Here is a 25,205-nt window from a genome sequence, read left to right on the forward strand (position 1 = left end):
GTTATGTGAATTGTATGGAAACATCTGCAAAAAATATAATAAATACTTAATTTCTTTGAACGTTTTTTGACGTGGGAGACAAACTTCTTTTGTAGTTCCCCCCCTCCCCAAGAAAATGCCCAAACAGCTTTATACCAAAGTTAAACAAAATAAGTAATTTTTCAGGGTACATACATTTTCCATTATGAACTAAAAAACATATCTACAAATTACATCAAAAAGAACAATGTGACAAAGGTTATGCTCATGGATGTCAGCTTAAGGGGGCAAGTGGTTAACAAGCAGCTTTATGTGGGGTCGTGTTTTAAGATCAATAATTAGCTTTTTATAAAGTGTTTGTACAATTTGTGTTTTAAGGAAGGCAAGGGTCATGATGCCTGTAGGCATTCAGCTAAAAGATTTAAAATCCTTACCAAAAATAGCTTATGAATATACAAATACCATTCACATAGACAAGATAAATAGGCCTTCTCTTGTCTCTCTTTAAAATATCCTGGGCTAAACCGGTTTCCAAAGAAAATACTGTAGGATGATCTTGAGTCGTATTAGAAATCGATTTCTTAATCCCAATCTTCTCTCTACCTCAGGGCACGGAGCTGTAGTTGGGAACATGGGTCTTCCGATGGATGTTGCTTCCTTCACGTCAATCTATGAGTTCCAAGTCATTTTCAGGATTGAATGGGACTATAGGCTACCCAAGGTGGCAGATGGCCTTACTGGCTGCAAACTTTGTGTGACCTTCCTTTGCTGCTACAAACTGAAGAAAAGGTGTATTCTTTTTAAAACAAGCGAACCCTTGAAGTTCAAAATCTCTGTCAGCTCCAATTTTGCAAAGCACTCAAGGTGCTTTGTCCACCCTAGTTAAAAGTTGGTTGGTTGGTTTTTAAATAGGTTAGTAGCCCTTTTCTTGTAAACCACAGCAGTAAACATTTGTGCCCTGTTTATAAAGATAGCTCAAAGCATCAGTGGCTCTGAGAGGTAGCGAATTCCCTAGTGGTTTTAGAATGTGACCATGAAAATAGTTGTTGCCAGAACCCATCACTTCTCTTAATTTCATAAATAAATTAGCACCTGGCTACGAGAGTATATTTTTTAAAAAAAGTTCTGGTGCAAGCTTATTTGATGTGTGTTTTTAGTCTGTCATTTTTCAAGGGTAATTTCTAATGCTTTAGAGTGGGAGCTGGACATAAAATGTCAGTGATACTTTAAGACCACCACATCCTAAATGTTTAAACTGCTACGAGTAAGGGCGTTTAAAGATAACTTCAGCTAGATGCTTAGCGCACACTGCCCATCCGTCAGGACTAAAAGTGTAAATTCACATTCTCTGCCAAAAGCCTGGGTTTCTTTCAGTGCTTATGAATCACGACTTTCCCCCCTTCCTCGTGACTGCTGAACTGCTGAGGTCAAATTTCTTCTCTCACCACCTGGGACCTCAAGATGAGGGGCAGCTCTTTGGAACGAGGCCGCGTGTCTACTTGGGTAGAGAATTTATTTTATCGGTGTGACATAGGACGAAATCCTTATGCTGGGGACTGGTAGGACTCTGGGTAGGAGTGAGAGAAGACCAAAGGCGAAAATATGTCTGCATTACAAACTACCGGGTTACAACAGATGGATGTGTAGCATTCAAAGGGATGACAGGAAAATCCAAACTTCTCTCCGAAAACACCCTCGCTGCCACTTACAGCACTTCTTGACCAGGTGTGTACTTATATGCGTAGTAGGTAGGCCCCCCAGGATGGACACTAACACGTTAAGAGGACCAACGCTTTCCCCTTTAAAGACCCCCCACCATCACAACAATATAATACACATAGTACAGTAAAAGTTGATAAAACATTTCAGGTCTAAATTTTCTTAATAATAGGACAAAAAAAAATCCCTTATGTAGTATATCTTAAACTAGCAGTGCTTCCTTGCCTTTCTTCATTTTATTGCCTTTCAGAATAGATTAATTTCCCTGAAAGATCGAATTTACAATCTTCTGCTGATGGAAACATTTGAAGCAGTGATGGATGGAGTAACAGTGAGGCAGTTTGTGCAGCTGTGAGTGAAGCAGGTAAGCCCCAGCACCTGCAGAGTTTGCTCCTCCCTTCCCCACTACATATCCAGCCCCACTTCGTCCCCTCTAGGATTGTCACTCATCGATTCCGGTGAGATGGCGTGATTTCTGAGGTTGGAAATAAAGTGCTCCATCTACTTGACAAAATAATAACCGTTTAGGGGAAATAAAGGGAATCGGAGCCCTAGTTTCCTTCACGTGGAAGACGGTTAAGTCCCAAAGGCTCACCCTGTGCTACTGGATTTCTGAAATACCCTATGGTTTTATATTGCTGAGCTCTAGGGACAGACTAGCTTGGGAGAACTGAGGATGGTGGGCGACCTAAAGGGGCCATTTCTACACAGGTGGGTTTGGTTCTGCCGAGAAAAGAAAGGCCGGCTCTCCGGATGAGGCAGGTGGGTGACGCGTCCGTACGGGTGGCGAAGCTCGGTGGAGAACGTGGGCAAACCGGTCCGGGCGGCTGGGGCTACTGGGGGGAGGGGGGCGGCTCCTGCAAGACCGACAACTACACCGCGACAGTGGAAGTCACTGAGCTCCGGGACGGACGGGCTCGGAGGGCGGGGAGGGGGCGGAGGAAGGACGGAGCGCGGAGGCGGCGCGGCGGGGCGCGCGGGGCGCTCAGAGCCGGGTCTGCGCCTCGGGGATGTAGATCTCGATGCTCTCGGCGCTCTCGGTGGCCGAGTTCTGGCGGACGGACGCGGCGCGCTTGGCGGCCATCAGGCGCTTGCGGGCCTCCTGGCGCTGCGAGCTCTCCAGCGAGCGCTCCCGGATCAGCGGCGCGGGGCCCTTCGCCGGCTTCTTTGGCACTGGAGGAGGGGCCCTTCTCTCCTGATCAAAGCAGAAGGTTCAGGACATTACACAGCTTCTCAGGACAAGCTTGGGAAAAACTGGGATAGGTCAGTAGTTAGAACACGCACACTTTTTTTGATTTTGGTTTTGGGTATTTTTGTTTGTTTGTTTTTTAAACCTAAAGGTGGTTAGTTCTGATCTGCACTCTGTATACATACATATATATATATATATATACACACACATATATATATTTTTTATATGTACATATAAAAAATGTACATATATATATTTCTTTATTATTCTGGCTTGGGTATTCAAAAGATGCAGGGGGGAAAAAAAAGGAATACCGGTAAGCTTAAGGCCAAGGGTAAGGCCGAATTGCAGAACTAGTCTCTCCAAGGGAAGGATGTGGCTATTTAAAATGCCCTCTGCTGAAAGGCTGCGGCTCCCGGCATATTTAGTGTGGTTCTCTCTGGAGGCTCCAGACTCTTCCGGGTGCCAGGGATGGGTTAGGGTGGCTGCGGCAGCAGCAGCCTCTGGGGACCCTGCGTCCCCTCTAAGGAGGCGAGGCTGCGGGTGCAAGCTGGGCTCAGAGTTTAAAAACATCCCCGCCCTCTCTCCCCGGGCCCACCCATCCAAACCTAAAAGGCCAAATGAGGAAGAAGAGATGATAAGACTGTGTTCTTTAGCTTTGTCGATGCCACTGTGAGTTATACCCGTCTGCACATCACACACAAACACACGGCAATAGACTTTCCGGGGTCACCCTGGAGGGAGGACACTGATGGTTCCTCCACTCGGTGGGGGAGGGGGGTCGGGGGGGGGGGTGGAATCCGTTCCCAGATAGGCTCCTAAAACATCCCGCTGGGATGTCACTCCTTAGGGGCCTCAGGACGGTTGTGGTGGCCCAGAAGGCAATTCCAATCACAGGAACAGACATTGTGCTTTGAAAATTTAACCCAGGACTGAAAGAGGTCTTCCTCCTCTCAGCATCAGCAAACTATGAAATGGTTGGATATTTTAAAATGCCACTGCAAAAATAAAGGCCATTCAACACTTGGGTCACAGAAAAAAAGAAAATGCAGTGGGCAAGCTGCGAATCTAAACCACGAAGGAATTTAAAGAAAAGGATAATGAGTTTTCAGACTCTCCGAAAAGGTCCATATGAATCTGCTGTTTTCATTTTTAGTAAGATACCTTCAATTCTCATGACACGGATGTGACAGTTATCTTAAAATAGGGATTTTAGGGTTCTCCAAAGGGGTATACTCTTTGTATCTTCACACTTAAACTCATTGCAGCAAATCCTCCTTGCTTGCCTGGGTGAAGTGCCTAGATAAATTTATTACATTGGAATTGCCCGCAGGCTGATTAAGGTGGAGTCTGTGTGGACAGAAAAGGGAAGTCCAGAGTGCAAACAGCGTTTGGCCAACTCTGATTGTGCTCATTTGTTTCTTCCCCTCAAGTTCATGGGGTGCTGAAAAGCTCTGGTCATAGACAAAGTGTATAAAAATTTAGAAATCAAGTTCACTAATGACTCACTGTGTACATGTCGACAGGTTACATATGTCAATTCTTAGCATCACAAATTTTGGACATTTTAAATCTTCACTGTTGGGTAACTTGGTGATATTTGGAAAAGTATGAATATTGGAAACTTTTTAGCCATATCTTCCTTTCCTTGTACTTAAAAAAAATAATATTTAAAAAAAAACCAATGAGTGAGAATTAGATGGATCAGCGCTAAAAACTAAATTACCAGTATGTGTGTACATCTGTCGTGTTTTCTTAAAATAAGAACAATTTAAAAGCTTATTTAGTACATAGTTTTAAACACAGATTAAAGAAAACTAGATTGAGTGCGGATGTTTGGCTTCCCACATAAGAGGCCACACATATATCAATGGTACTTTGATGCTTAACACTAAAACCCCTGGTCAATGGCGATAGAACTGGAGATGAGGGACAATGACACTGACCCTCTCGCTGATTATGAATCGGCCCTTGGGACTGACTTTCTTCTGGGAGTCCACTGACTGTATGAACCCGGATACCATGATGGAGAGCAGCAAAATGGACTGGATTACTGTTCGCTCTCTGACAGGCAAGGAGATCTGAAAAGGGCAGGCTACCGGAGCTTCATGGGAACACACAAGCCTCATGTTTAGAGGCTGAATCTCTTGGAACTATTCAACCTCAGGCCATTGGAAAGCAAAGAGTTAAAAAAGTCATGCATGACAGGCCAACCTAGGGAGGTGGATATTGGATACTTGTGTGAGCCTGGTGGAACCACCATAACCAAATGTGAAAATTGCAGTTTATTAATTAAAGTAAAATAACTTGAACCTTTATTTCTAAACTGTTGAATGAGAAACCCAGTGAGCAATATTCCCCAAGTCAAGTCAACCAAAAGTAAAACTCTTTAAAAAAAAAAAAATCCCAACATTTATGATTACTGTGAACCTTTATGGTGTATATTTTTAACCTTGAACAACAGCGGTTTCTTTATTACTATATTTATGAAATGATTATCAAAGTCGGTTAGTTTTCAGGGCTTCCTATTTTTCTCAGAAACACATCCTAGGGTGTAAGGAAGTTGAACTCTTGCTCTATATAATCATGCACTGAAGATGTCATTTATTTTAGTTTAAAAAGCAAAATGGAGGCAGTTCCTTCCAGTGACTAAAATGGTTTAACTTAAAGTTTAATTAACAAAAAAGCCACATTCCCATTTTCCAATTCACAAAGACAGGTTTTTCTTTAAAAATATGCCTGAAACATATTACAGATAATATCCCAAATGATTACTATGTAAACATTGTCATTACAATGAGATTAATATGATATCAGCTCCATTTCACATTGTAAACAGCAAGACTGAATGCAGAAGCCTATTTAGACTGTCCAGTGTTTGTGCAGGTTTTTAAATGAACCATACAAAATCTACATTGTTCTACCTTCTTGTCAAGAGGATCCATCTGTTTCCAATTATTGGCCTTTAACTGATGAAGTTCATCAAATTTCATACTAATATTTTCTATGGACAACTGCAGCATGTCCCAGAACCCCGCCAGATCCTGGGAAGTGGGCCTTGGATGAGCATTGGGATTCTGTACAAGAGAAAGAAAAACATTCGTGCTTTAGAGGCAATCGATGACAACAAGCACAGGACCAAAGGGGCATTTTCAAATATTTCAAATAACATAAGGGGGATGAGTTCCTTTTGGCTTTCAAATAGGAGATAAAAGTGAGGCTACAGATGGTAATTCTTCCTTTTTCTTCTTTTCTTTCTTTCTTTCTCTCTTTATCATCTATTATCTATCTATCTATCTATCTATCTATCTATCTATCATCTCTATCTATCATCTATCTATCTATAAAAATTTATTATGGAATAATTGAAACATACAATTGTAAGATATTTAAAGTGTACAACACGAAGATTTGATATATGTACACATTGTATACAGACTCCTCCCATAAAATTAATAAACACATCCATCACATCACATACTTATCTTTGTGTGTGTGTGTGTGAGAACATTTAAGTTCTACTCTTAGCAAATTTCAGTTATACAATACACTGTTATCAGCTATAGTCACCATGTTGTACATTAAATTCTCAGACCTTATTCATCTTATAACCAAAAGTTGGTACCCTTTCAACCAATGTCTTCCCTTTCCCCCACCCCCCAAGCCCCTGGCAACCACTTTTCTCCTCTTTCTTTCTATGGGTTTGACTCTTCTTAAAAGATTTCATTTCAAATGGTAATTTTATACACTCATCTGAGTCAGTGATTCTCAAATGTCAAGGTTGTAAAACTCTTCTTTTGTAATACAACATCTATCAATGTGGTATGAGGAGAGAATCCAAACTTTTCAAAAAACTATGACAAGATGCATTAAAACATATTTAAATGAAGACACCATCTTCCGTGGGGGTGGGGGGGGTGGGAGGGTGGGGGTGGGGAGGATAGTGGAGCTGGAATCTGACTTCATGTCATCCAACTTATTTAGAGAACAGATAAGAAATCTAAAATAAGACTTGTTTTAACAGTCATGTTGAGGGAAACGATAGGGTAAACAAATGATGAGTAAGAAAATAGTTGCGTTTTTAATATTTTGTAATGTTTATTTTTGAGAGCAAGTGCAAGTGGGGGAGGGGCATAGAGAGAGGGGGACAGAGGATCTGAAGCAACTCTGTGCTGACAGCAAAGAGCCTGATGCAGGGCTCGAACTCACGAGCCTCGAGATCTTGACCTGAGCTGAAGTTGAATGCTTAACCTACTGAGCCACCTAGGTGCCCCCCAAATAACTGCACTTTTAATGTACCATGTGTTTAACAATTAAGATGTTACTAATATAGGAAGTCATTTTATCATACAAGGACTTTTTTTTTTTTTAATGTTTATTTATTTTTGAGACAATGCAAGAGACAGAATGCAAGCAGCAGAGGGGCAGACAGAGGGAGACACAGAATCTGAAGCCAGCTCCAGGCTCTGGGCTGTCAGCCCAGAGCCGGATGTGGGGCTCGAACTCACAAACCGTGAGATCATGACCTGAGCTGAAGTCGGATGCCTAACTGACTGAGCCACTCAGGCGCTCACAAGGACTTTTACTAAATCTTTGGGAAATGAATTGGTTTTAAATCAACCATAACATAAAATAGCAAATGCGAGAACACATATCTATACATTACACATAGATGTCTGTAATGACCCACTTTCTAGATAATATTAAACAGTCTTCAGTGTTTAAGGATTGACATTTTTTTTTGCCCCATCCCTATATCCCTGACAGGTACTAGAAAGTATGAACCATGAATTTATATGATGTAAAACAGAAAAAACATAACTAGGAGACTGAAGGTGTCATGCCCAATATTAATCACTGCTGCCAATGGTAGCTAAAGGGATTCATGGTTATGGGGGTGGGAGCTTCCAGATGTCAGAGGCTTACATCTGGGTCAGTTTGGGTTACCTGTGGGTATTAAAGCCAATTGGATGTACTGTGAAACCTCATGCCATATAATAACCTGAGGCCATTTTGTACTTTTTTTTTCAATGTTTTATTTATTTTTTGAGAGAGTGCGAGTGGGGGAGGGGCACAGAGAGGGGGACAGAGAGGATCCAAAGTGGTCTCTGGGCTGACAGCAGAGAGCTGGATGTGGGGCTCAAACTCACAAATTGTGAGATCATGACCTGAGCCGAAGTCAGAAACTCAACCGGGTGAGCCGTCCAGGTGCCCCCATTTTGTACTTTAAAAACCAACTTTCAGGGGCGCCTGGGTGGCGCAGTCAGTTAAGCGTCCGGCTTCAGCCAGGTCACGATCTCGCAGTCCGGGAGTTCGAGCCCCGCGGCGGGCTCTGGGCTGATGGCTCAGAGCCTGGAGCCTGTTTCCGATTCTGCGTCTCCCTCTCTCTCTGCCCCTTCCCCGTTCATGCTCTGTCTCTCTCTGTCCCAAAAATAAATAAACGTTGAAAAAAAAATAAAAATAAAAAAAATAAATAAAAACCAACTTTCAGGAGCATCTGGTGGGTCAGTCGGTTGAGCATCTGACTTTGGTTCAGGTCATGATCTCACAGTTCATGGGCTCAAGTCCCACATCAGGCTCTGTGCTGATAGCTCAGAGCCTGGAGCCTGCTTCAGATTCTGTCCTCTTTCTCTGCACCTCCCCTGCTTGTGCTCTCTCTCAAATATAAATAAATAAACTTAGAAAAAAAAAACTTTCAGGAAGTGCAAGGTCAGTGCTCATCAAAGTTAATAGGTTGGAAAAGTTAATAGGTTGGAAAGAACTTTTTAGCCCTTTGACGGACTAGCATTATTGGTCTGCCTTCAAAATAAATACAAGTTAAAATGTATTTATAAACTTATACTTCTAAAACTGTCCATAGTTCTAGAATTCACTGAAGACGTAAATTCTAAAGTTTGTCAGTATTTGGTTCAGCATTAAACCCTAGCCTAGTGACACCTGAATTAAAGAGTTTCTCTGCAGCATTTTCATTTAGTAAGTTAAAAAATTTTCTTAACATCTAGGTTCAGAACAGACAGATAATAGCTTTAACAAAGTACATTGCAAATGGAGTTTTATGGTCTTCCTCATCTCACTGGTAACTAAGAACCAAATTGCTCATATTTTGGAGTTGACTACAGTCTCTTAGGTCACAAGCCTATTGGCTAAATTGGTTCAGTGCAGCAGTGATGAAATGATTGTTTGGTAGGCCCAAAGAGTTTGTTTAATTCTGTATGATGGGCGATTTGGTCCCTCCTCACCAAGAATCACTGCCCCTGTGTCGTCAGGGGGACAGATGGGGAAGCAGACAGAAAGAGAAACTGTGGGTCATGTGACATCCCATGCACAGAGAGTTGCAGCCCTCGCCTTAGTCTGAACCAGGCCATTTGGAGGTTAGAGGTGATGGAGGGTGTGGAGGGATGAGGGGGGGCTGGGTTCCTGAGTTTAGTTTTGTTGGAAAAAGTAATGCTCATCCATTTATTCTATGCCTGAAAGTCAAGTCTGGGATAATATTCAGGTGTTTTCAAGTGTTCTCCTCCTCAGAGTAAGAACTCAAGAAAGGAGAGCTGGGTCTGGTTGTGCCCAATCTTAGGGACGCTTTTGTGCAGCTTTATGGACCTAAGAAATGCCACCACCAGGCCACACGCTTCCTGCTGCAGAGAAGGTGGGGCTGACTGATCTGCCCATGTCCCTCTAGGAGGGCGTGGACTAGAACTCAAATCTTTGGGGCTGGTGGTGGGGATGTCAAACAGGCACTGAGGTCAGATAGACTGGGATTTGAATCTTGGGCTCTGCCTCTTACCAGCTGACCCTGGCCAAGTTACTGATTGATTGATTTTTAGTTTTTGTTTTTCATTCCTGACCGAGTTATTTAGCTTTTCCGTGCCCATTTTCCTCAACTGTAAAGTTGTCATAAAAATAATGTCACTATCTGCTCCATAGGGTCACTCTGAGGATTTAACCAGATCATATATCCTAAAGCTCTTGCCATGGCTTCTGGCACATACTGGGCTTTGAACCTTCCCTTCTGAGGCACGATTTGACCAGCCATCCATGGCCCTCCCCACCCGAGGCGCAGTCCCACTTCCTGCCTCTAACGTGCTGCCCACATTTCCAACTAAGTTCCTCTCGCTGCTCAGGCACGTGAGCCTATCAGGAACCAGGAAATGTCAAAAGCTGGCTTTAACAAACCTTTCCTAGAAGTCTGCGAAATTTTCAAAATGTTTTGTCTGCAATTTCATCATCAAAACTTTGCACAGTGTTTGTGTTCTACTTCATAACATACCTGCTTATTATATAATTCTGTGACAAAGTGTGCTGTTTGTTTGCCCTATAGGGCGTACATATTGGCTTCCATGTATCTTTTAGGCAGTTTGAGAAATACAGCTTTCTGTGAACTTTCATACATTTGAAGAGCACAGAACCGTGTTAATGAGGATCTGTGACACATTAGCAAGTTTACAAATTAGCAGGAATTCTGTTCGTGGCACTGAGTGAAGCTCAGTAAAATATTTGTCGAATTCACTTATCAATACATTTACTAACCTATGTTATCCCATAATCCAGAACAGAATTTCTGGGAAGGTGGAAGGATTTTTGCTGAGGGAGAGGAAAACAAACTACAGATGTGGGGGGTGGGTGTGAGGAGGAGGTGAAGGACAGCCCCAAAGGGGGGTTTCAGAAAGAAAAGTCTGGTGAAGAGGGACCGAGAACACCAACTTTTGCAGGCTTTCCATTTTCTCTTGATTGAACCCTGTCTTGATAAATCCCCTCCAGTCTATATTTGTCCTTGTTAACAAGATGTGGTTAAAACTCTAAAATCATAGTCAATGAGATTGCAAATAAGCATGTTTTTACTTTCCACAAGTGAACAAGTGGCTTTTCATTTTATTTTAGAGCAAGCGTGACCAACAACTGACCAATAAAAGCTATTGTGGAAGGACACTTGCAGAGAATAGTAGCAGTTTCTTTAAAAAGACATACGTGAGGAAGCTCTTGCCCTTGTCTTTTGTAGTCCCTTTAAAAAAAATGTTGTTGATGCTAGTGGTGTTTCTGTCTCTTCATTTTACTTTATTTGGTTTTTGTACGTCCAACAAGGATGAATTACTCATTTGTCTCAAGGAGATCAAATCTACACTTTGTGATGCCGTCCACCTCTGGCCTTAAATTAAAATCAAGAACCCTGATGATGAGATAGGCACTGATGGCTATTTCAGAAGGAACATCATTATCCAAAATGGTTTTCGGTAATATCATTTTTGAAATATCAGGCTGCTCCATACTTTGGTAAGAATACTGAAATCAGGGCTGCCCTGGGAAAGCCAGGAAATTGGAAACATTTCAGTTACCAAAAAAAGAAAAAAAAAAAGGCAGGAAATGGAGTTTTAACTTGATTGGATTTTTTCTTTTAAGATTATTTAAGTATAAAATAAATATTTCTAATTTTTTTTAATTAAAAAAAATTTTTTTAACACTTATTTGTTGTTGAGAGACAGAGAGTGAGCGGGGGAGGGGCGGAGAAGGAAGGAAACACAGAATTTGAAGCAGGCTCCAGGCTCTGAACCATCAGCACAGAGCCCAATGTGGGGCTCGAACCCACAAACCCTGAGATCATGACCTGAGCTGAAGTAAGATGCTCAACCGACTGAGGCACCCAGACGCCCCTAAATACTTCTAATTTTAAGAAAAGCAGGAAATTAGATTCCTCAGAAAATTCTATTTCAGGCGAGAGAGTGTTCAAAATTAGTTGTGGCAGCCTTGACAACATGATCTTCTCCTGACTAGCTGGGAAGTGGTAGTGATGGGGAATGTTACCTACCAGGTTTTCTTCACACAGTTCTCTGAACTGGTAGAATTTCTGGGCCATGAGAAGTTGGGCACTGCCCACTGCAGTTCGGATTTTCCCTAGAACTGAAAAAAGCAAACATACAAGAAGTTTACACATTATGTCTCACTGTGGAGATTTAGTCTGGTAAAGCAAAGAGGAAGTTATGCTGCAATAATTAGGAAAAACTGCACACATACAGCACGTGAACACACACACACACACACACACACACACACACTCAGCCCAGCTGCTGTTGGGCTGCTAGTCTATGGAACAGAGGCTAGGTGAAAGTATAAAATCGACTTGGACAAAAACACATGCTCATCACACATATTTCTTAGGAATAACGGAGTTTTCCATCACAGCACTGGAGCTTACCAAGAGGCAAATAGGTTTTTCTTCCCTCCCGCCTTTTATTGCAAGGATAAGTTTCAAGTGTTTTTCAGTATAGTTATGGATTTATTTGTGTCAGCAATCATGGTCTGCGAGCTCGTTTTTCTAATCCAACTCCAAACACAAGAAAAGCAATCCTAACTTGAAGGGGCGCTCTCTTGGCACTCACCATCTCCTATCCATAACCTTCATTATTTTTCCGGAGCTCAGCCACGGGGACTGTCAGGAAAGCGCCGTGGCCAGTTGAAAGATTTTCTAAGGAATGAACATTTTCAGCCTGTTGCCTAGGGAACGCCAGCACCGTTCCAGCTTTTCCACTCCACAGACCAATTTTATTGTTAATATAGGTTTAATTCCCTATGCACTGTGCTGAAAATCTCCTTTGCAAGCTACTTCTTGTCTTCCGTGCAGACTAAGGCGAGAACCTTTCAACTGAGGGCATGCTGAGACGGGCAGAACCGCTCTGCACAGAGCTGTCCTGAGGTCTGCATTGTCCCAAGGCCCTCCCTCCACCCGGTGGGGACCGGGGGCACAGCTGCACTGCTGGAGCTCTGCCACCAGGCAGTTCTCAACATGCCCTCCCTGTCGGGGAGGAAGGGGAGAAGGCGCCCTGCTCCCCCTTCCTGGCCCCTGCATAGACAGGGAGACTCCTCAGAAGGGCACTTGCTCCGTGGTGAAATCTGCATCTCTGTGAGGAGGTGGAGTAAAGGATCGAAGCAGTGTGAGTGCCGCGGTTTTGCTGTGGATTTACAAAGCCTGAGACCAGGGTGGAATGAGGTCTCTCTTTCTTGACCTCAGTCCCCACAAGGTCTGAGAAGAAGACAAAAGAAAAAAAAAAAACTTTATTGTGACAGGGTTTTCTAGTAACTTTCTTCTCTGTTTAAAACTTCCAGGCTAGGGGCACCTGGGTGGGTCAGTCGGTTGAGCATGTGACTTCCACTTGGGCTTAGGTCATGATCTCAAGGTTCCTGAGTTTGAGCCCCGCATCAGGTTCTGTGGTGACAGTATGGAGACTGCTTGGGATTCTCTCTTCTCCCTCTCTGCCCCTCCCCTGTTCGCACTCTCTCTCAAAATATTAAAACCAAACCAAATCAAACAAAAACCTGCCAGGCTAGACCATGGTTTATGATGCACACTATACTTAAGTATTATTCAAATATTCTGGCATTCCCACACACGGAACTCAGGGCATTTATGAACTCCCTGTCACCAGTCCCACCGAACAGACCAGGTGCAGAAATCGCCTCCTCAGTGACAGCCAGGGGCTTCCCTTGATGGCCATAAGGCAGCAATTCCTCAGGCCTAAGTGTTTACTCTTTTCCAGTCTTGCTTATGTGAGGCCCTTCTCCTTTTCTCCACACCCCTGAAGCAGAAAGGAAGAAGCATGTGGAGACACAGAGCATCATAGTTGCTAAGGGTCCGGCCCTGAGCTGGCTGAGGGTTTTGGCCCCAATACTTACCAACCCCTGCCCTGGACAGGTCATTCAATCTCTGTTCTCTCCTATGTAAAGTAAGGTTAATGGTATCTATTTGTAGGGTTGTTGTGAAGGTTAAAAGCAATAATACACAGGAAATGCTTGGGACAGTGTCCGATATGTAGCAAACAACCAATAAGTGTTTGTTATCACCTAGGGCCAGGATACTACCATTCCTCTCTGGTTATGCCACCTGTGGGCCCCACACTTGCTCTGCCCAGAAGAGAAGAGGAAAAAAACAAAGTCTGGATTATTCAAAGGTAATCAGACATCCTTGGTTGCCTGGGACAGGTATGTGCTTTGGATCACCTGTCCCAGATCTGAGACAGTTCTGAGGAGGCATTTCCTAAGTGACCATGTGGCTTAGGCAAACTCTAAGGTCCCTGGAAACATCTCTGAATTATGTTGCTGATGGGTACGGCTGTGACACCAGCAAATCCTTAGAATGAATCCTGGAAGCTTAGAACTTGTACTGAGGGGTGTCCAATTTGTTGGCTTGTATGGCAGAGCCCCTGGGAACTGTCATAGAACCCCCAGCTATTCTGATATGCCTCAAAACTTTGAGCTAATGTTTCTCCATTACACCTGAAAACCTGAGTGTATAATAGATTACTATAGTGAGAGCAGCTGAGTAAGACAGTGATTCTCAGATGAGAAGAAAGCACTGCTCCAAACAATCTTTCAGGCAACACCCACCCACGTAGGTGCCAACTCAGATGGATGTCTTCTTGAAAGCAGAACAAGGGACATCCTCAGCATGGTCTGGCGAGAGCTGTAGATTTGGAGCAAAAGTAACCGGGATGAAGTTGTGGCCCTTCTGTTTTCCAGCTTTTTGCTATCATGTTCCTTGAGTGGAAATTCCCTACTGGCTCCGGGATTGTTTGCATTTCCAGTGTCTGAGTGATAATCTTTCCTGGGCCCAGGAAAAGGAGGTGCTGATGTGGGCTTTGGGAGAAGCCATTCAACAGGAGGGCTTGGGTCAAGCAGATGAAATTCCTACTTCCTTGCCCTCCACGCTTTTGTTTCTAGAGAACTAAAAACTCACTTTAATTTCTTTTTTTTTTAAAGTTTAATTACTTTGAGAGAGTGACTGGGGAGGGGCGGGGAGAGAGAGAGAGAGAGAGAGAGAGAGAGAGAGAGAGAATCCCAAGCAGGCTCCACACTGCCACCATGGAGCCCGAAGTGCGGCTCGAACTCACAAACTGCATGATCATGACCTGAGCTGAAATCCACATTGAGACGCTCAGCTGACTAAGTCACCCAGGCATCCCAAAACTCACTTTAATTTTGAAGAAAAAAGCTCTAATGGAGTTTGTTCTGTTTTTCCATTAGACATTCACTTAGTGTGGAGATAACTCTCTTCTTCTAAAGGTAAATTTCATATTTGTTCTGTAGTCTTTGAGGAAGAAAAAAGCTAATGAAGCAGATGTGCTCCTGGGATTGCATTTAGTTGGCTCCCTTCACACTCTGGCCCATACACCTTTTCCAGATTGTTCAACACAGATGTAGTCAATAGTTTTTATTACCCATCACCCTTCACTGAATGCATCTTCCAGAATAATGTGTCTCTACTGTATTCCTGCAGGCATGCCACTTAATGAAGATTTATACCATCTATTTGTATTCTGTATATATATATATATATATACATACATATATATATATTTAATGTTTGTTTATTTTTGAGAGAGAGAGAGAGAGAGCAAGCAGGGAGGGGAGAGAGAGAGAGGGAGACAGAATCCGAAGCAGGCTGCAGGCTCTGAGTTTTCCACGTAGAGCCTGATGCAGGGCTCAAACTCACAAACCATGAGATCGTGACCTGAGCCGAAGTTGGATGTTTAACCGACTAAGCTACCCAGGTGCCCCTGTGTAATATTTAATCATATTATGGGCCCTGTTTTGCGGTGCTACTCTTTTTATGTGGGTAAGTCTGGTCTCCCTAGGTGTCTTATAAAACCCCTGGTAATTAGTTTTTAAGATTCCTTTCTCCCTTTCCTTTCCTCCCCAGCTGTTAGTCTGTTCCTCAGTGGAAGTGAAAAATAACAACCCAAAACACTGGTGAACTAAATTCCTTCCATTTCAGAGGTGGGCACCTCCATACTAACTCCCCCACTCATAATCTAGAAACCTCTCATCCTGCAGTAGATGGTTATGGGGAATCATAACAGAGAGCACAGGCCTGGGTTAGTTCATCACATAAAGCCAGGAAGATCTTTTGGTAAGTTATCACTGTTTGGTTTTTGCACAGATCTGTTTATTTATATTATTATCTTGTATTTATCTCTTTTTAAAGTTTATTTATTTATTTTGAGAAAGAGAGAAAGCACTAGCAGGGAAGGGACAGACAGAGAGGGGGAGAGAGAAAATCCTAAGCATGCTTCATGCTCAGCGCAGAGCCCAATGTGGGGCTCGAACCCACGACAGCAAGATCACAACCTGAGCCGCTATCAAGAGTCAGAAACTTAACCGAATGAACCACCCAGGCGTCCCTATTACCTTGTATTTCTTTTTTTTTTTTTTTTTATTACCTTGTATTTCAAAGCACTTTCACACGTGCATCAAACCGGATCCTTTCAGGACCCTGTGAGACAGGGCAGATATCATCATTTCATTTGAGAAAATTTGGGCTCAAATTATGAAGAGCCTTCCCCGGCGGCCCTATAGTGCCTGGGACTCTGTCTTCTCCCTCCCCATCCCTTGTGCTGTGTTGAAAACTGGGTCTGAATCTACTTAAATGAAGCCATGTGAGGGTGATTTCTTTCCTTTATCAACACTTTCTAGCTAGGACCACTGGACCGGGGGGTGGGGGGGGCGGGGGGGGGCTGTAGTTAGCTGATAGAAGAATCTGAGGCAGTTCAGCAAACTCGATCCCTGCCCACACTGAGATGGGAGAGCAAAGCACATGTACACGAATTGTTGCACAAAGACATTTCAGCTGTGAAAAGAATGGAGGAACTGGGATCACTTGAAAGGGATGCTAGTGGGCGTAAGGTTGAAGTCTGGGTTTTCCTTTTAAAGATGATACATCAGAATAAGAAGCAGAGAAAGACTATTTTGGGTGTGAGATGGGTCTCTTATGAGAACTCTAATTTTAAATCTAGCTATATGCAAACAAAAGCCCAGACGTTAGGGAAGAGCACACCTCCTTCCTCCCACTGACCCCCATGGGGGATGATTTTTATTTGGGAATAAGGAGGTGATATACAAGGCACAGGGCTGAAGAGGATGACAATTTATTTTTTTAATTTAATTTTTAAAGTAATCTCTACACCCAACGCGGGGCTCGAACTCACAACCCCGAGATCCAGAGTCATGTGCTCTGCCCACTGAGCCAGCCAGGCTCCCTAAGAATAATTTCTTTCAATCTTGCAAGTGGATCCATGGTAAAGCTGCAAGCGTGCTGACCACAGTGTAAAACAAAGACCCTTTCCCTTGGGGCTATGCCGGACTTTTACCTGAGTCGGGATCAGTATCTCATATCCATAAGCATGGCTGTCTCTCCCTTTTTCTGCCATTGTGGGGCGTGCGGTTGACTGCTCCTCCCCACGTCTTCTCCCAAGACTTTCAGGGTCCAGCAATTCCCGGCCAAGAAAGAAAAGTGGAACCATCCCAGTCCCTCAGTGGATTCGGACAAAAACTGGTCATAAAATCAGATACAACTGCAACAGGAGACGCTGGAGAAGAATCAAGCCGGGTCTATCAGGATTCGCACATGAGACAGTACCCATACTTAAGCTGCATCAAGGTCACCAGCATCACCACTATCTGGACAGTTGGACATGCATTAAGGGGAAAGTGATTTTCTATGTTTCTACACTAGTAGGTGGCCTCAGTAAGATGAGAGACCTTCCATTTGAAAAAAGAAGTCCTTAAGCATAATTAACATATGTATCTTTTCATATTCCAAGAAGAACTAAGTCTCTAGAATGGAATAGGCAGAGGCAGTGGTTTCCCTGACTGTTTCTGGTTCTTACCTACTACGCCCAACTCCACAATCGTCAGGTGCCCACATCAGGCATCAGAAACAGAGAGGGATAGACATATTTCTATACCCTCAATGGATGGTGAAGCTTGCTACTCCCATCCAGTGGACATGCTGGGTCAAACGCTCCCCCAGCCCTGCCACCTACACCGTAATTCACCTAATATACTCCTTTTCCAGTCTAACTTTTCTCTCTGCATAAGATACTGGAAAGAGCATAGGTGTGGAAGTCAGGAATGCCACTTGCCAGTGGTTGATGTTGGGAGACTTTATTGTACTCTCAGACTCTGTTTTCTTTATCTGCCAAATAATCATTATGCTGTCTTCACGGGATTGCTGATTATTTAATGAAATAACAGACAAAAATGGTTAGAAGGTAGTAGACATTCTTTAGTTCCTGGGCATTTACCTGGGAAACTAAAAGGTGGCATGAGCCAAAACAGGGAATTACTTCTCCTGCTAATCTTCATACTCCAACCTTTCTTGAATGTCTTTATTTATTTGTTTGTTTATTTATTTATTTGTTTATTTGGTGGATTTCATTCAGGCAGATTTAGGCAGGGGTCAATAATTTCTTTGGTCTCTGTGTATAAGGAAGTCATAACAATTATTCAGGGGCCCAGATTTTCTGGCAGAGTCTGGCAGAGTTCTCCCACCTCTAAGAGCTGGAACAGTGGCCAACTGGTTGCTGGGAGACAGAGAGAGGAGACAGAACCCTAGCCAGTGCTGGACACCCACACCACCCAGCTGGAGCCTTGTGCAGGAAGCAAACTCATGGCAAAATGAAGGGTCAGAGCCCTCCTCATGAGAAGCAGCTTCTCTTGCAAAACAAGGTCCATTTTCAGGTGCAGAGCAGGCCAGGTAAGTCCTGCAAGCCTGGAGAGCTATATTCCCATCTTGTGTTCCAGTGTTTAGTCCTGTGGCTCGGTGCCACTATGAACCCACAATTTGCAAACTCAGCTGATTTCATTGCTGTTCCTTAGTCCTCTGAGATGATCTCTGCTCCCTCCCTCTCCGACTCTCCCTTTCTGACTCTTGCTCACTTGCAACTCAACCCTGCCTCCTCGTCTTCAGCGATAACTGTGCCTCCTATGAGATGAAGAAAGCTGAATCACGCAGGAATATTCTCCACGTTCTGCCTCTCCTAATACTGGTCTAGTCCCCTAAACCTCTAAAGAGTGTGAGGGTTCTACATGATGGGCAAGCAGCAGACCTTTCTGGCTAGCTGGATAACAAAAGAGATGCCAGGTGCCAGGAGAAAATTACTTACATTCATTCCTAACGTCCCCTCTCCATGACTGTTAGCCGCTCCCACCAAAAAGACTTTCCTACATTCACTCCTCCCATCTGATTTGCCTGATTCCCTTCTGGCTGCTCTGAGAACGTGCTCCATAAGTCTGTCCCTGTCTCTGTGACCTATGCCTCTCTGTGCTATAGCACAACCAGGGATGCCTGTGAGTGTCCTCCAGTCTCTCCCCCCCAAGGGGGGGAAACTCCTCCCCAATCTCACGATCCCCTCCAGCTAATATAAAATTCCTCTTCTTCCTTGTCCTGGACTGCATTGTGTGCTCCCAACATTCAAATGTTGAAGTCCTAACTCCTTATTCTTCTGGGTATCTCTTCATTTGGCCCAAAGGCTCCCACATGCAGTCTTTGGCTCTGACGCTGCATTCCTTGTTCCTTAGGGCTCTCCCTCTTTACCTTGTAGATTCTGAACACAAAATTCAGTCCTGAGCCCACTTCCCTGATCCCCCTTGAATAGGCTCATCATTCTCATGGTTTCAGCTATTTTGGAAATTTGTTTATGTGTCCCAAATTTATAACTCCAGTGTATATCAGCCCCCCCATATCTAAGTATCCACTCAATGCCTCTTGTCTCCCCAAATCCATGTTTCCCTCAGGATTCCCAAGTTGATTATCATTAGGGCTACAAGGCCATCCACAGTGTGGATGCCAGTCTTGGAGGTCTGGTTTCATTAGGGGAACTAGGGGGGCTTTTCCATGGCTCCCTATCATCCATGGGGTAAGCAGGTAACTTTCTTCAGTGGGCTTGCAGGCATGGCCCACCTGTTCAGCCTTACCTCTGCCCACCCTTTCAGTGCTCTGGGTCACCAGTTGCCCAGAGTCAAAAGCTGTCTCTCTTCTCGAAGCCCTTGCTCAAGCTAAACACCAAGCTGAGGATGCCTCCTACGCGAGCCCTCCCCCCCCAGCCCCCACCCTGCTCAGGTGTACCTCCTCCAGAAAGCCCTATCTCCTTTCCCCTCTCACTCCCCACTGCTCCTCAGATTCCCATGCAGAGAGCTGTCTCTGCCCTTCCCACATTCTTTCCAGCATGATCTATTTATATGTCTGACTCTTTAACCAGACCTCAAGCCTTTCTTTTTTTCTTTAAATGTTTTATTTATTTTTGAGAGAGCACAAGTGGGGGAGGGGCAGAGAGAGAAGGGGACAGAGGATCTGACAGCAGCATGTTCAACTGACTGAGCCACCCAGGCGCCCCCAGACCTCAAGCCCTTCAAATGGCACGGACTGTGGGTAATTACATGGGTAATTCTTGGTGTCCTGTTCAAGGAATAAGTTTTGAAACTAATAGACTCGTCTACAAAGTCTTTGTTAACTAGAAAAACAAATTAGCTGCAACATTCCAGACCTTACACATTCTGATTCTTTAAGGTTTTGACTATGTCTGGCATCACTTTTTAAGTTACAGTCCTGACTAATGAATTAGCTAATATAGTCTTAGCTGGGCTATTATTCCTTTTGGGTTTCTGTTTACAACACTATTTGGGCCGATTTAGGCTGGAAGAGCCAAGCCATCTGGAATAAGATGAATGTGTCTGTGGATGAATTAAACCTCCTTATCCTCAACTAATTCACTCACCTGGCTTCTCCCCCACCCCCAACGTTGTAGATTTTAGGGATGAAGAGGGAAAAGGAATTTGTAAAAAGTGGATCCACCCACTTACTTGAAATTTATGTGGCTTTGTCACACCAAATCTGTGTGATTTCAAGTTGGGATTATTCATGTAGAGACATTCTTATTTACAAATGTGTCCTCCCTGAAAAGAATTTCTCCAACCAATTGCCCAGCTGCTTCTCAAACACATTTGTGATCCAGACCTGCTGTCAACAAAAGGTCTCCATAGAAAACATGGATCTGTTTCATTCCTGGCTGACAGTGCTTGCTCGGCATTTTACAAGAATGCTTCTTCTTCTTTTTTTTTTTTTTTTAAAGGAGCCAAAACTCAGGGAGTAATGAATAGAGAATTCTCAAGTAGAAATAGCCTCATAAGCTAAAAGCTTCCAAAGGGTTAAAACATGGAAGAAAATATTGCTTTGTTTGTAAAGAGCAAGTTTTCAAAAGCTCAGCTAACTTTATTTTTTTCTCCCAGTTCATAATCCAAGAGTCTTACTCGTAAACGATGGTTATACTTCAACCCATATCTCGATTTACAACAGCCATGAAATAATAGCAGTATACACATCCTATAGAAAAATATAGTTCTTGAGCCTTTGAAAACGGAATAGAATGAAATTATAAAACGTTTCTCTTGGTAACACAGAAGAAAAGAACTGAATGCTGTGTTTGAAGTCCATTGCAATTATATCCCACATGAATAGTTGTTGTTAGAGAAAACCATCAGAGATCTTGCCTCAGTCCCTCTCTGGAATTCCTGCTTCTCTGCAGCACAGAGGCAGTCTGGAATGATGGAATCCCACTGGCCTAGAGAACAGAAGATCATTGCAGGTCACACACTCCACCTCTCCATGCCTCAGCACCCTCCTCAGCCCTGAGACCACTCCCAGTGCAACACACCCACAAAAGGATGCTCTGTAATGTCCTTCTGGCACCCAAACCTTCTTCTTTGTGCCCAGTGCTGTGCAGACCAAACTGAACTGAGCATTCCAGAAGGTTAAACATAAGGCACATTATACACGATTTCCTTTTCATTACTGCCACTTCCTCTGCGGTCACTAATTTCAGGGTGGCCAGACCTTAAAAAAGAGGCTATGCAGGGTGTGTGTGTGTGTGTGTGTGTGTGTGTGCACATATGTGCTCGCACATGCATCTATGTGTATGGGTGTGTGTGGGGGGATCCTGGGGCAGGGGGGGAATTTTTGAAGGTCACTTCAAAAGTAAGATGAGAATAAAATAGAAAGGAGCTAGAATACACCCACCTCGTCCTGCTTAGAAATACATAAGGCTTGAGGCAGATGAGTTGCAGAAATCAGAGAGAGAGCTTCTCTGTTTGCCACCCACAGGCTGCCGGGACACAACACAGGCACCTGGGCAGAGTAACCCTGGTGATGGCACTGATAGACGGTCACAGCGATGACTGTGCACAGCTTCCGTAACTCAACCTGAAACCAGGCAAACCCCTTTTCAGGTTTCATTTCCAGTCCCGCATTTGCTGCCAAGGCTCACAAGCCTTTTGGGGGACCCAAGGCCAAGTTTCACTAACTGGGATGCTGTTACCAGGCAAAATTAAAGTGGAATTAATCTGCCTCCTGCACACGCTCTAGGTTTATCAGTTTATTTCAGATAAAGCCTGAAAATTCCACATATAAGTCGTCCACAATTCAGGAGGCAAAGATCGATTTCCAAGTACAATCAACCAGTATTTCATCGTAGGGCCGCTGAAACCCGAGCCTCTGTTTTTAACCCACATTGCTAGACTGCATTCCTAGTCGGGAGCGTTTGGTTCCATCTGGCCATTTCATTCCCGGTCAGATAATACCAGACGTATCTATGTAACATACAAGCCACTGTCAAATAGCACTGAGCCATCTCCCCGAGACAGCTGTTCCACACAAGGGCTTCATTGTCTGAGAAAAGCTTGTATCATTTTACTTCAAGAGCTGGGGGAACAAGCATTCTGTCAGCTGCCAGGGCTTGGAGGAAACCTCACTCACTGCAGATTTTCATTACTTTGTTACCAAGCCCCAAACCCCACAATCGGCTGTTAGGGATGAACATTGGAAACAGGAACGAAAGTCCTCGCTCTGCTTTCATTTTATCAGGGAACATAATAGCTCCACACACCCAGAGAATTTACAGTTATGCTTTTCAAAGATAACACGACACTACCAGGCAACCACAAATGCCTTTTCTCATGCCGCCCTTGGTCGTGCGCGTTTAACCGCTTCAGGTAAACCAGGAAAGTGCTTTCCAGTCCTGGAATGCCAAAAACAACGTCCCTAGGAAGCAGCTGTCAGACTCAGGATAATGGCATCATAAAATAAGTGAGAACTGAAAAAGTATTTAAAATCGGATGGTTCCTTTCTTTTTTTAACTCTCTAATCAAGAAACATTACTGCAACTATGCCACCCTGCATCTATACCTCACGTTCCCATTGAGTGAGAAGGTTCTGTTTCCAACTTCTTTTTCATCCCCCAGGAACGCCATGTATTTTACATTTAAACAAAATGTAACAAAAATACCTTATATTCTTATGAGCCTGATGACTGTGAATGTGATGATAGGTAGCTTATTCCAGTACCTTCAGCTGCTGTAGGCTTTTTTTGGAAGGGAGGGTGGGATTTTTTGTGTGTGATAAAATATACATCAGACCTACCATTTCAACCATTCTCTCCCTCCCACTTCCTTCCTTCCTTCCTTCCTTCCTTCCTTCCTTCCTTCCTTCCTTCTTTCCTCCTCCCCTTCCTCTCCTTCTTTCCTTCCTCCCTTCCTTCCTCCCTTCCTTCCTTCCTTCCTTCCTTCCTTCCTTCCTTCCTTCCTTCCTTCCATACACAAGCAAGGGAGGAGCAGAGAGAGAGAGGGAGAAAGAGAATCCCAAGCAGGCTCCACGCCCAGCGCCAAGCCCCATGCAGGGCCCGGAGCCATGACCATGAGATCATGACCTAAATCGAGAGTCAGATGCTCAACTGACTGAGCCACCCAGGCGCCCCTGAACCATTTTTAAGTGTACAGTTCAGAGGCATTAAGTATATCCACCAAACATTTTTGAGTATTTAAGAATTGGGATCATTCCAGTGCCTCAGAAAATAAATTAAGCAAGTATGGTCCGAGTCTTCCTTTCTCTCACTCTATTCTACTTACACTTCCATGATGATTTTGAAGACTACGTATCCTGGAAGGGATTTGTCAGAGAGCCACCTTCGTCATGTACCCTGAATGTACTGCCTTGTACGGGACCCAAAGAACACATAAGGTGGCTTGGCCAAGAGACAGATATATCTGGGCTTGACTCATTTGTCAAAGCTATTTTTCTGGGTGTACACAGATTTTTTTTTAAAGCTGGTTACTCAGAAATTGGCTGTGCCTACCAGACAGGCTTGGCCTCTCTTCCTCACCGAGCCTCTTATAAAAAAAGAAAAGGTTAAATTAGAGAATGCGTAAAACAAAGGCTCTCCGCAGCTCCGGTCCCAGTTATCAGAACAGAATTGTGGTTGCCAAGGAGCGAGGGACAGATATGTATGGAGAGCTTTAGAGGACAGCACTGAGTGACACACAAGAGTATCATTATCTTGTCAAATGTTATTCATGTTGTATCTGTTCCATCAGACACTTCTGTGTTCTGTGACCTTGGACAAGATACTGCCAGAGAGCTGTTTTGAGGGCAAATAAAACACCTGTCAGTGTCCAGCCCATTGCCCGGGGTATTGTAAGGACAAGATGAATATTCTTTCATGTGCTTCTGTTCTCCCTTCTTCCCATGGAGGGTGGCTATGGCTGTCTGGTCAGACCCTCACTGATTTGGATTTGCCTCCTTTGGAATTGGCGACTCTTTGACCTGGGCATGTGGAGTTACCTCTGCACTATTCAGAATTCTGGAATGCTGGTGAATTGAAGCTCCTGGGCCTGAAAGATAAAGCCTGCAAGTGCTTGTCGAATGGAATCACATCCCAAGAACTGGACAGGACATACAGGATTCCTCCAGATCATCCTGCTGACTGACACAGAAGGGTTCTACCATTTCTTTTTTTTTTTTTTTTAAATTTTTTAACGTTTATTTATTTTTGAGACAGAGAGAGATCGAGCATAAACGGGGGAGTGGCGGAGAGAGAGAGACACAGAATCGGAAGCAGGCTCCAGGCTCCGAGCCATCAGCCCAGAGCTCGATGCGGGGCTCGAACTCACAGACCGTGAGATCATGACCTGAGTTGAAGTCGGACGCTCAACTGACTGAGCCACCCAGGCACCCCGGGTTCTACCATTTCTATGCCACGTGTTCCTCTCCCTCTGCCAAACCCTTGTTCTGATCGGCAGGGCTCTTCATCTCACCAAGGATCCCCCCGCCCCCTTCCTACTTTTGGCAACAACGACTTCTAATTACTCATTGAAAATTCTGTAACTACTGAAGAACAAACATTTTGCAAGGTAAAATACTTTTGTAACACAGAATTTCCAAAATATTTCCCAGATTCAAATACATATTCACTGATCCCCTCCTATGTACCAGGAACCATCAGAAGGGCAGTGTCTATAAAGATGAATGAGATAAGAATAATTTCTGTCCTCAGCTCATTTTTCAGTGGAGGAGAGAGACACATAGACTGCTGTAAAATAATGTTGGAAAGAGCTGATAGACAGATATACAGGCTATTATGGAATCACGAGGGAGACACACCCAACTCAGCCTGAGGGGAGGCATTCCGCAAAGACTTCCAGAAGGTGAGGCCCAAGCTGAGACTTG

The 25,205-nt window shown here is 43.9% G+C and overlaps 1 protein-coding gene across 14 annotated transcripts in view; it reads right to left on the reverse strand.

Annotated features, from left to right (window-relative positions):
* Window positions 1–2,683: 2,683 nt before the first annotated feature.
* DLGAP1 (DLG associated protein 1) overlaps window positions 2,684–25,205 on the reverse strand; it is a 328,443-nt gene continuing 305,921 nt past the window's right edge. For 11 of the 14 annotated variants that reach the window (XM_047087011.1, XM_047087010.1, XM_047087023.1 and 8 more), the window contains 3 exons: window positions 11,688–11,779; window positions 5,815–5,967; window positions 2,684–2,893 (listed from right to left, as the gene is read on the reverse strand). In XM_047087011.1, the coding sequence (XP_046942967.1) occupies window positions 2,684–2,893; window positions 5,815–5,967; window positions 11,688–11,779 (455 nt within the window). Of the gene's footprint in view, window positions 2,894–5,748; window positions 5,968–11,687; window positions 11,780–25,205 lie in introns of those variants that run through there. The other 3 variants (XM_047087021.1, XM_047087024.1, XM_047087022.1) reach the window with 1 other exon arrangement.

This window comes from Lynx rufus, unplaced genomic scaffold (genome assembly GCF_022079265.1).
Source record: "Lynx rufus isolate CCGP_SWC_20201006 ecotype Redwood Valley unplaced genomic scaffold, mLynRuf1.p SCAF_22, whole genome shotgun sequence".
Taxonomy (NCBI): domain Eukaryota; kingdom Metazoa; phylum Chordata; class Mammalia; order Carnivora; family Felidae; genus Lynx; species Lynx rufus.